General features: G+C 41.8%; 1 protein-coding gene across 1 annotated transcript in view; it reads right to left on the minus strand.

The window, feature by feature from the left end:
• The window catches only part of rab3gap1 (RAB3 GTPase activating protein subunit 1), a 149,563-nt gene that overhangs the window by 112,809 nt on the left and 23,708 nt on the right, over nucleotides 1-13,046 (minus strand). The window contains exon 6 of the mRNA XM_059966259.1: nucleotides 2,736-2,855. Within this exon, the coding sequence (XP_059822242.1) occupies nucleotides 2,736-2,855 (120 nt within the window). The remainder of the gene's footprint in view (nucleotides 1-2,735; nucleotides 2,856-13,046) is intronic.

The raw sequence follows: 13,046 nt of genomic DNA on the forward strand, positions 1-13,046 counted from the left end.
ATAAGGAAGGGTTGGTATAACAAAAATTAAAATATAAAATTAGTATTATATATATAAAACAAAAGGATTTAAAAAAAATTAAAATGATAAAACCCATAAATGAATAATACTGAATTAGTGTTTTAAAAGAGAGTTTAAAACTTATTCAAACACATCAAAACGGATGTGATGTTCCAAGCACTAAAGCCTTTCAGGAAGAAGAAATGACATTTTATTTAAAAAAAATCTTAATGTTTAAACGTTAAAAATATAAAAAAGAGTATACGAACTTAAAAGAAAACCCTAATAAATTATTTTCAAAACTAACAGATTAATAATATGAAAAAATAACAAACTCAGAATAAACCAAAAATGAACTTTTACCATGTATAAAAAATACATGTAAGCCACACATTAAAAAAAGATCATTTTATAAAAGATCCAAATATTACAAACTAATTATTACATTAGTCAACCCAATAAAATGTTATTCTTCCAGAAAACTTTGAGCATCCGCTGGAGATTTAAACAGCCGATAAGTTCCGTCTTCGAGAGAAACTCTCAAATGTGCTGGAAATAACAGCGCTTGCTTGTAGCCTTTCTGAAGAATTTCCGACATAACCGATTTAAAAGCCATTCTTGCCCTTAAAACTTCGGGACTGTAGTCTTCCAGAATACGGAATTTAAAATCTTGAAAGCTGATCATACCCTTTTTCCGTGCAGCCCGAATCAAGCGCTCTTTGGTATGAGGATAATGGATCCGGAGAATTACTTGTCGTGGTTTCAAACTTGAATCTGAATGAAAACGAGAAATGCGATGTGTATGGTCGATTATTAGAGGGGAATCCAGTACTTCTGAGCCAAAGACATCCATTAAAAATTTGGAGGAAAAAAACAGTGAGATCGCCATTCTCAAATTTTTCCGGAATCCCAATTAACCGAAGATTTTGTCTTCGAGAGCGGTTTTCAAGATCAGTAATTTTAGATTTATAACGATCCATCTGTTGAGAAGTCGAAGTTTGCTGTTGTTGCAAAGTTTCAATTATACGATCTCTCTTGCGAGCGGCTTCTTCAAGAACTAAAATACTTGCTTGTTGTTTTTGTGACTCCAGTGTAAGTGCTTGAAGCATTGCATCAAATGTCTTTAAAATTTCATCGAATGTAGAAAGCTTTGCGGTTAATTTACTCTCCAGTTTTCCAAGTCTGTCATCCATAAGATTCGCAATTGCTTCTAAAGTTACCAGTTCTTTCGTCTGTTTCGATTCCTTTGCTTTAGACATTTCAGCGAGTTGAAAATGATTCAAACAGTTGAAAAAAATTTCATATGTTTAAACCCCTTTAGAATAGGTATAAACAGATCAGGTGTTTGTAGGTTAAAAAAAAGTAAAAGGTTTGGAGCAAAGCCTAAAACTGCTTCACTCCATAAGCGCCATCTTGAGACCGCCCCCGAATAATTGGATTCTTGCATGATTCTGGAGGACTGAAAAATTCCAAATGTCTACTCTTTAAAAAAAAAAGGAAGGAGGCAGCAGAAAGAAAATTATAGACCAGTTAGCCTGACCTCAGTGGTTAGGAAGATGGTGGAGGTTAATTTTTAAGGATGCAGTTATGAAGTAGTTGGTGACACAAGACAAGATAGGACAAAGTCAGCATGGCTTAACTTCAGGAAAAATCTTGCATGACGAACCTGGTGGAATTCTTTGAGGAGATTACATGTAGGATAGATAAATGGGATGCAGTGGATATTATAAATTTGGACTTTCAGAAGGCCTTTGACAAAGTTCCATATGAGGCTGCTTAACAAGTTAAGAATTCATGGTATTACAGGAAAGTTACTAGCACTATTAGGGCATTGGTTGATTGGTAGGAGGCAGTGAGTGAGAATAAAAGGATCCTTTTCTGGTTAGCTGCCAGTAACTAATGGTCAGTGTTAGGACTGCTTTTTTTTAAACGCTGTATATCAATATTTAGGTGATGGAATAGATGGCTTTGTTACCAAGTTTGCAGATGATACAAAGATTGCTGAAGGGACAGGTCCTGTTGAGGAAACAGGAAGGCTGCGGATTAGGAGAATAGGCAACAGAGTGGCAAATGAAATACAAAATTGGAAAATGCATGGTCATGCACTTTGGTAGTAGAAATAAATGTACAGACCATTTTCCAGATGGGGAGAAAATCTAAAGGGTGGTGAATTTGTAGAATTTGTTACCACAGGCAGCTGTGGAGGCCAGGTCATTGGGTGTATGTAAAGCAGAGATTGATAGGTTCTTGATTGGCCATGGCATCAAAGATTTTAGGGAGAAAGTCAGGAATGGGGCTGAGGAGGGAAAATAAAGGGTCAGTCATGATTGAATGGTGGAGCAGACTCAATGGGCCAAATGGCCTAATTCTGTTCCTGTGTCTTAAGGTCTTGTTATGTGACATAACAATGTATTTATAACAAGCATAAACATTACTCCAATTTCTTAACTGAAGATTAATTGGATTGGCCACATGATCACCATATCTACACGAAAAGTACAGAGACTGGGAACCCAAACAGTGTTTCTTAGTTTTCAAAACCATTTTATTTATAACACTCAAATAAAGTATTCTGCGGCATACTTACCACTCACAAGTATGGTAGGTTGCAAGATGTTACAAGTACTATTGATCAACTCTTGTGAAAGTATCAATCAAAAACAGACCTCAAGTACCCTTCTTTGATGACCCATCTGTGAACATGTAATAAAATCCTCTTTAAAATATAAACTTACCAACCAGTGTTGCCCAAGGCAATAGAGACAGAGCTAAGCAGAATGTTGCACTTCGATTCACTGATGACTGCATCATTAGTAGCTGCTGGAGCAATTATGACAAAATCGCGTAGACCATACCTAGGACAAGAAGTTCCAGAAACTAAATTTGCTATTTATAGTTGTTCATTTTTGAGCATGAGTGGCAAGGTGAATAGTTACAACCAGTTATCTACAGTTAATCAAAAATCTTTATGTATGTAGTATATGTAAACAATGTATTTCTTAAACACAAATTTTCTATATTACATTACTACTGATATTTATCTCAAATCAAAAGCATTTAGATAGATAGATAGATAGATACTCTATTCATCCCCAAGGGGAAATTCAACATTTTTCCAGTGTCCCATACACTTATTGTAACAAAACTAATTACATACAGTATTTAACTCAGTATAAATATGATATGCATCTAAAATCACCCTTCCAAAAAGCATTAATAAATAACTTTTAAAAAGTTCTTAAATAGTTTACTAAAGTGCATTGAGTGATAACTTAAGCTCAGTCCTAACCCCGGCACTTAACATGTCTTGCCCCTGGTGGTTGAATTGTAGAGCCGAATGGCGTTGGGGAGTAATGATCTCTTCATCCTGTCTAAGGAGCATTGCATTGACAGCAACCTGCCGCTGAAGCTGCTTCTCTGTCTCTGGATGGTGCTGTGCAGAGGATGTTCAGGGTTTTCCATGACTGACCGTAGCCTACTCAGCGCCCTCTGCTCTGCCACCAATGTCATACTCTCCAGTTTTGTGCCCACAACAGAGCCCACCTTCCTTACCAGCTTATTAAGACGTGAGGCGTCCCTCTTCTTAATGCTGCCTCCCCAGCACGCCACCACAAAGAAGAGGGCGCTCTCCACAACTGACCGATAGAACATCTTCAGCATCTCACTACAAACACTGAATGATGCCAGCCTTCTGAGGAAGTACAGTCGACTCTGTGCTTTCCTGCACAGGGCATCTGTGTTGGCAGTCCAGTCTAGCTTCTCGTCTAACTGCACCCCAGATACTTGTAGGTCTTAACCTGCTCCACACATTCTCCATTAATGATCACTGGCTCCATTTATAGTTTAGCTGTACATGTCTTGATAGCATTAAATAGTAAAGCTCTATACCCAAGAGCAGCCAAAAGAGCCACTGAATCATACAAAACTGAAAGAGGCCTTTTCAGTCCACTTTGCGATGCCAATCTACATTCATTTCATTTACCTGCTTCAGGCTTAGATCCCTCCACTTTTCCCAAACTAGTTACCCGCCCAAATATTCTTTAAAACTCCTACTGTGTGCTGATTAAAACGACAAGGGAGATTGAAACAGAGGCAAATGCAGAGGTGAGCATTGCCTGCCTGCCTTTTGATTTCTCTGCTGCTATGCTCAGAGAACGTTATCCAGGTTTTCTGCATTTTGGATATGTACTTAAACTCATGTTTTTTCAGTCTTATAGTTTTTAATATTGTATTTTTCACCCAATCTTTCTGCAAGATCCACAAAGATCTGTTCTGGGACCCCCCCCACCTTTGTGATATTTTTATAAGTGATCTGGATGAGGAAGTAGAAGGGTGGGTAAGTAAGTTTGCTGATGACACAAAGGTTGGGGGTGTTGTGGATAGTCTGGAGGGTTGTCAGAGATTACAGTGGGACATCGATAGGATGCAGAACTGGGCTGAGAAGTGGCAGGTGGACTTCAACCTAGAGAAGTGTAAAGTGGTTCATTTTGGTAGGTCAAATTCGAAGACAGATTATAATATTAATGGCAAGACTTTTGGCAGTGTGCAGGATCAGGGAGATCTTAGAGTCTGTGTCCATAGGACACTCAAAGCTGCCATGCAGGTTGACTCCATGGTTAAGAAGGTATACAGTGTATTAGCTTTCATCAACCATGGAAGTGAGTTTAAAAGCCGAGAGGTAATGTTATATAGCTATATAGGACCCTGGTCAGACCCCACTTGGAGTACTGTGTTCAGTTCTGGTCACAGGAAGGATGTGGATACTGTAGAGACAAGACAGATTTACAAGGATGTTCCTTGAACTGGAGAGCATGTCTCACATGAATAGGTTGAGTGAACTTGGCCTTTTCTCCTTGGAGTGATGGAGGATGAGGGGTGACTTGATAAGGGTGTATAAGATGATGAGAGGCATTGATCATGTGGACAGCCAGAGGCTTTTTCCCAGGGTTGAAATGGCTAACACAAGGGAACATAGGTTTAAGGTGCTTAGAAGTAGCTACAAGTTGTATGTCAGAGCTTAGTGTTTCCACACAGAGAGTGGTGGATGCTTGGAATGCACTGTCAACAACAGTGGTAGAGGTGCTTATGATAGGGTCTTTTAAAAGACTCTTAGATAGGTACATAGAGCTTAGAAAAATAGAGGGCTATGTGGTGGGGAAATTCTAGGCATTTTATAAAGTAAATTGTATGGTCGGCACAACATTGTGGGCTGAAGGGCCTGTAATAGAACCATAGAACATTACAGCACAGGCCTTTTGGCCCTTCTTGGCCATGCAGAACCATTTTTCTTCCTAGTCCCACTGACCTGCACCTGGACCATATCCCTCCATACATCTCTCATCCATATACCTGTCCAAGTTTTTCTTAAATGTTAAAAGTGAGCCCGCATTTACCACTTCATTCCACACTCCCACCAATCTCTGTGTGAAGAAGCCCCCCCCCCCCCATGTTCCCTTTCGACTTTTCCCCCTTTATCCTTAACTCTGTTTTTTTCTCCCCCAGCCTCAGTGGAAAAAGCCTGCTTCCATTCACTCTATCTGTATCCATCATTATTTTATATACCTCTATCAAATCTCCCCTCGTTCTTCTACGCTCCAGGGAATAAAGTCCTAACCTAGTCAACCTTTCTCTATAACTCAGTTTCTCGAGTCCCGGCAACATCCTTGTAAACTTTCTCTGCACTCTTTCAACCTAATATCCTTCCTGTAATTTGGTGACCAAAACTGCACACAATACTCCAAATTGGGCCTCACCAATGCCTTATACAACCTCACCATAACATTCCAACTCTTATACTCAATACTTTGATTTATAAAGGCCAGCTCTCTTTATGATAATATCTACCTGTTTCGCCACTTTTAGGGAATTTTGTATCTGTATTACCAGATCCCTCCACTGCACTCCTCAGTGCCCTACCTTGTATGTTCTACCTTGATTTGTCCTTCCAAAGTGCAACATCTCACACTTGTCTGTATTAAACTCCATCTGCCATTTTTCAGTCCATTTTTTCATCTGGTCCAAATCCCTCTGCAAGCTTTGAAAACTTTCCTCACTGTCCACTACACCTCCAATCTTTGTATCATCAGCAAATTTGCTGATCCAATTTACCACATTATCATCCAGATCATTGATAATAGATGACAATTAACAATGGACCCAGCACTGATCCCTGTGGCACACCATTAGTCACAGGCCTCCACTCAGAGAAGCAGTCCTCCACTACCACTCTCTGGCTTCTCCCATCAAGCCAATGTCTAATCCAATTTACTAACTCACCATGTATAACTAGCGACTAGATCTTCCTAACTAACCTCCCATACGGGACCTTGTGCCTTACTGAAGTCCATGTAGACAACATCCACTGCCTTCCCTTCATCCACTTTCCTGGTAACCTCCTTGAAAAACAGATTTGTTAAACATGACCTACCACGCACAAAGCCATGTCGACTCTCCCTAATAAGTCCCTGTCTATCTAAGTACTTGCAGAAACGATCTCTTCGTACTCTAATAATTTACCTACTACTGACGTCAAACTTACCGGCCTATAATTTCCCGGATTATTTTTAGAGCCTTTTTTAAACAACAGAACAATGTGCTGAAGATTTCCATGTTGTATGAGTCACTTGATTCTGGCATGGTTCTAGAGGACTGGAACATTATAAATGTCACTCCACTCCATATGAAGTGAGGAAGGCAAAAGCCAGGAAATTATAGGCTAGTTAGCATAATCTTAGTAATTGGGGAAGTATGAGGTCCATTATTAAGGTGGTGGTTTGGGGTACTTGGAGACTAATGACAAGTCATATTCAGCATTGCTTCATGCCTGACAAATCTGTTGAGTTCTTCAAGGAAGTAAGGTGGAAGTAAGCAGGGGAGAGACAGTGGGTGTCATTTACTTCAATTGTAACTATTTGTTAAGTTGCCACACGAGGCTACTTAACAAGGTAAAATCCCATGGCATTACAGGAAAAACAGTGGCATGGATAGAGGAATGGTTGACAGGCAGAAGACAGCGAGTGAGAATAAAGGGGACCTTTTCCGGCTGGCTGTCAGTGACTAGTGGTGTTCCTCAGGGGTCAGTATTGGGACTCCACTTTTCACATTGCTTGTCAATGATTTAGATAATGGAATTGATGGCTTTGTGGCAAAGTTTACCTCAAAGATGATAAGAAGATAGGAGGGGTAGGTAGTGCTGAGGAAGTTATGTGACACTGGTCAGGCCACACTTGGGAGTATAGTCAACAACTTTAAGCCCCGTATATCAAAAGGATGTGCTGTCATTGGAGAGAGTTCAGAGAAAGTTCATGAGGATGATTCCAGGAATGAAGAGATTAACATATGAGGAGTGCTTGGCAGCTTTAAGCTTGTACTCGCTGAAATTTAAAAGAATATGGGGTGCTCTCATTGAAATCTGCCAAAGGTTGGAAGAACTATATCAGGCAGATGTGGAGAGGATATTTATTAAGGTGGGGTTGTCCAGAACTAGAGGGCACAACCTCAAAATTGAGGGACGACCCTTTAGAACGGAGGTAAGGAGGAATTCTTTTTAGAGAGGGGGTAGTAAATCTGCGGAAATGATCTGCCACAGACAGCTGTGGAGATTGAAAGCAAAATCTGATAGTTTCCTGATTGTCAGGGCATCAAAGGTTATGGTGAGAAGGCAGGTGTATGTTGTTGAGTGGGACATGGGTTCAGTAATGATGGAGTGGCAGAGCAGACTCTATGGGCTGAATGGCCTAATTCTGCTCCCTTGTCTTCTGGTCTCATGGAATCTGCTCTGCCATTTCTTCATGGCAAATCCAATTTTCCTCTCAGCTCCAATCTCCTGCCTTCTCCACACCAACCCCCCCCCCCCCCGTATCCCTTCATTCCCTGACCAATCGAGAACCTTTCAACCTCTGCCTTAAATATAAATAATGACTTGGACCCCACAGCTGCCTGGGGCAAAGAATTCCACAGATTCACCACTGTCTGGCTGAAGGAATTCTTCCTCATCTCCCTTCTAAAAGGATTCCCCTCTCTTCTGAGGCTCCATCCTCTGGTCTTAGACTCTCCCAGCATAGTAAACATCCTCTCCACATCCAGGCCTTTCACCATTCAATAGGTTTCAGTGAGGTTACTCCTAATTCTTCTAAATTCTTGTGAATACAGGCCCAGAGTGATCAAACACCCTCTTCATATGACAAGCACTTCAACCCTGGAATCATTTTCCTTATCCTCCTTTGAATCCTCTCAAGTTTCAGCACATCCTTACTGAGATCCTGTAGGCAGCGCAGTACATGGCAGCAGCAGCCTTTTGGATCTGGTGCTACTTTAATTTAGTTTTTTAAATTTAATCTTAAATTATAATTTAATTTTAAGGCACAATAAGGGTTTAGGGCAATGGATAACAGAGTGACTACCTACCATCGCTAGTTACTGCTACAATACAGAGATCGCCCCAAAAAAAAACCTTCATGAAAATCTGCTGGGTAGATTGTGCGACCTCGGCTTGCTGAGGGAATCGGGCCTGAAGTCCTCGGAGATGCTTGATGCCGGTAGCCAGAGTTGGGGATGTCATAGGCGGTGTGAGTGGAAGCAGAAGCGGGGCAAGTGGGCAGGAGTCTGTGGCAGGAAAAAAGCAAGCCCTAGCCGGCCAGTCCTCCCGTCCATTCTGCTCTCCAATGGACATTAATTGGACTACATCTGTGGCAACGAAATACTCAGCAGAAGTACAGAAACAGATGGAATCCTGGATGCCACCATTCAGCTGATTACTTATGTAACAGATTTTCCCCCAAGCCAACGGACTACCAAACTACTGACCTCTGCAGTGCCTATTGTCTTATTATTTATTGTAATGCTTGCACTGTTCTGTGTACTTTAAGCAGTCCATAAATGGGTAGGTCTGTAGTCCAGTATAGTTTTTGTGTTGTTTTTACATAGTTCAGTGTAGTTTCTGTATTGTTCATGTGGCACCATGGTCCTGAAAAATGTTGTCTCCTTTTTACTGTGTACTGTACCAGCAGTTATGGTTGAAATTACAATAAAAAAGCAACTTGACTTGACTTGATAAGGAGACCAAAACTGCTCCCAATACTCCAAACATGAGGAAATCTGCAGATGCTGGAAATTCAAACAACACACACAAAATGCTGGTGGAACACAGCAGGCCAGGCAGCATCTATAAAGAGAAGCACTGTCGACGTTTCGGGCCGAGACCCTTCATCAAGACTAACTGAAAGGAAAGATGCTAAGAAATTTGAAAGTAGTGGGAGGAGGGGGAAATGCGAAATGGTAGGAGAAGACCAGAGGGGGTGGGATGAAGCTAAGAGCTGGAAAGGTGATTGGCGAAAGTGATATAGAACTGGAGAAGGGAAAGGATCATGGGATGGGAGGCCTCAGGAGAAAGAAAGGGGGAGGGGGGGAAGCACTGAGGGTGATGAAGAACAGGTAGAGTGATGGGCAGAGAGAGAGAAAAAAAATAACTAAATATTGTCAGGGATGGGGTAAGAAGGGGAGGAGGGGCATTAACAGAAGTTAGAGAAGTCAATGTTCATGCCATCAGGTTGGAGGCTACCCAGCAGGTATATAAGGTGTTGTTCCTCCAACCTGAGTGTGGCTTCATCTTGACAGTAGAGGAGGCCATGGATAGACGTATCAGAATGGGAATGGGACGTGGAATTAAAATGTGTGGCCACTGGGAGATCCTGCTTTCTCTGGCGGACCGAGCATAAGTATTCAGCGAAATGGTATCCCAGTCTTTGTCGGGTCTCACCAATCTATAAAAGGCCACACCGGGAGCACCAGACGCAGTATACCACACCAGCCGACTCACAGGTGAAGAGTCGTCTCACCTGGAAGGACTGTCTGGGGCCCTGAGTGGTGGTGAGGGAGAAAGTGTAAGGGCAGGTGTAGCACTTGTTCTGCTTACAAGGATAAGTGCCAGAAGGGAGATCGGTGGGAAGGGATGGGAGGAATGAGTCGACAAGGGAGTCGCGCAGGGAGCGATCCCTGTGGAAAGCAGAGGGGGGGGGGGGGGTGAGGGAAAAATGTGCTTGGTAGTAGGATCCCGTTGGAGGTGGCGGAAGTTATGGAGAATTATACATTGGACCTGGAGGCTGGTGGGGTGGTTGGTGAGGACAAAACTCCAAGTGAGGTTTCACCAGGGCTTTATAGAGCTTCAATATTATATCCTTGCTTTTAGATTTTGAAATGAATGCCAGAAGTCTTGGTACACATTGGCACCAATGACAGAGGTAGAAAAAGGGAGGAGGTCCTGAAGAGAGAATCCAGGGAGTTGGATAGGAAGCTGAAAAGCAGGACCTCCAGGGTAGTAATCTCAGGACTGTTGCCTGTGCCACGTGCTAACGAGTGCAAAAACAGCATGATCAAGCATATTAATGCATGGCTTGTCCCCAACCACCAGGCCACAAAGCATGTGCTACTGGGCCATGAGGAAACAATATGATTTGGAGATATGAAACGATAAGTCAGCTGCACCTTTCCTCATTCCATCACGCCCACTGTTGAACTTGAATGCACACAAGGTCATTGCGTACGCGAAGTCATTATCCACGTGAGGTCATCAGTCGCCTAAACGCAGTGATACCCTAGCACCAGGGATCACTGGTTGGTCACATTGTGTGGCTGGCGAGAAACACTGCTGATACTGGCTTGGAGTGTGGACAGATGGGTGCTGCCTCTAAACCTGTTCGTGGGGAACCCAGTGCTAAAATATTCATAGACGACCTAATTCAGGCTCAGGGTTTCATAAGTAGCAGAGCAGCTACCTCGCTGTGATCTACTGAAAGTCACCCCTCAAGCCAGATTTTTGTTGGTCACTTTCTCTAAACTGTGACCGCCGCGGCCGCTGTATGGGGACCTCCGGTTCTTCTCTTGTCCTCTCACTGGTATGTTGCAATGATTTTATATGTTCATACGAGGAAAAAATGCGCAGTGTTTAATATCCAAACGTTATTTAAAATGTTATGATGCTATTGACTTACCAGTGAGTTATAATTGACTTATCACTATATTCATGTAAGGAAAATATGCGCTGTGTGTTTAATATTAAATTTGTTAGATAAACCCTTTTAGAAACAAAATTGAGTGTATTAGCCACTTATAAGTGACTTATAGTTGACTTATCACCTATACTCCAGTCGTGATTTGGCTAAAGGATAGCTGCCATTGGGAGCTGAACTTCCAAAGATATACAGTGTATTCAAAAAAATAGGTTAGTAGGCAGAGGGGATGGTGTGGCCCCAAGTACAAGTAATATTAAATCATTAGAAAGAAATATCATAGGATCAGAAGGTGTAGAGTCATGGGTTGAGTTAAGAAAAGGCAAGGGTAAAAGGACCCTAATGGCAGTAGTATACAGGCTTCCAAACAACAGCCAGAAAGTGCTTTACAAATTACAGAAGGAGATAGAAAAGGCATGTCAGAACGGCAATGTCATGATAATCGTTGAAGATTTTAACATGGAAGTGGATTGGGAAAACCAGGCCAGCACTGGACTTCAAGAGAGAGAATTTGTAGAATGTCTAAAGGATGGCTTTTTAGAACAGCTTGTAATTGAGCCCATTAGGGAATTGGCTGTGCTAGATTGGGTGTTGTGCAATGATCGAGGTGATAAGAGAGTTTATGGTTAAGGAACCTTAAGGGAACAATGATCAAAAAATGATCGCATTCACTTTGAGATTTGAGAAGGAGAAACTACATTCCCATGTGTCAGTATTTCAGTGGAATAAAGGAAATTATAATGGCGTGAGCGGGGAACTGGCCAAGGATGACTGGAAAGGGACACTAGCAGGAAGGGCAGCGGAGCAGTAATGGCTGGAGTTTCTGCGGAAAATGAGGGAAGTACAAGACAGATATGCTCCAAATAAGAAGAAATTTTCAAATGGAAGAAGGATACTACCATGGCTGACAAGTGAAGTCAGAGCCAAAGTAAAAGCAAAAGAGAGGACATACAAGGAAGCTGAAGCCAGTGGGAAGATAGAGGATTGGGAAGCTTATAAAAACTTGCAGAAGGAAACTAAGAAGGTCGTTTATTTAAGGAAAAGATGAATTATGAAAGGAAGCTGGCAATTAATATCAAAGTAGATACTAAAAGCTTTTCTCAGTATATAAAGGGTAAAAGAGTGTTAAAGGTACATATAGGACCAATATAAGATGACACTAGAGATATTGTAATGAGAGATGCAGAGATGGCAGAGGAACTAAATGTGTATTTTACATCAGTCTTCACTGTGCAAGACATCTGCAGTATACTGCACATTCAAGTATCAGGGAAATGATGTATGTTCAGTGAAAATTACAACTAAGAAAGTGCTCAGGAAGCTTAATGGTCTGAGGGTGGATAAATCTCCTGGACCTGATGGGATGCACCCTTGGGTTCTGAAAAAAGTTGCTGGAGAGATTGCGGAGGCATTAACACTGATCTTTCAAGAATCGATAAGATTCTGGCATTGTACCAGATGACCGGAAAATTCCAAATGTTACTCCACTATTTAAGGGTGGGAGGCAGCAGAAAGGAAACTATAGACCTGTTAGCCTGAATTCAGTGGTTGGGAAGTTGTTGGAATCAATTGTTAGGGATGAGATTATGGAGAACCTGGAGGCACATGACAAGATAGGCCAAAGCCAGCATGCTTTTCCTGAAAGGAAAGTCCTGCCTGACAAATGTACTGCAATTTTTTGAGGAAATTACAAGCAGGGTAGACAAAGGAGATGCAGCAGATGTGGTGCACTTGGATTTTCAGAAGGCCTTTGACAAGGTGCCGCACATGAGGTTGCTTAGCAAGATAAGTTCCCATGGAATTACAGAGGAGTTACTAGCATGGGTGGAGCATTGGCTGATCACCAGAAAACAGAGTGGGAATAAAGGGATCCTATTTTGCCTGGCTGCCGGTTAACAATGGAGTTCCTCAGGGGTCGGTGTTGGGACCACTGCTTTTTATGATACATGTCAGTGATATGGACTGAGGGATTAATGGATTTGTAGCTAAATTTGCCAATGATACAAAGATAGGGTGGAGGAGTGGGTAGTGTTGAGGAAA

This window comes from Hypanus sabinus, chromosome 4, assembly GCF_030144855.1.
Source record: "Hypanus sabinus isolate sHypSab1 chromosome 4, sHypSab1.hap1, whole genome shotgun sequence".
Taxonomy (NCBI): domain Eukaryota; kingdom Metazoa; phylum Chordata; class Chondrichthyes; order Myliobatiformes; family Dasyatidae; genus Hypanus; species Hypanus sabinus.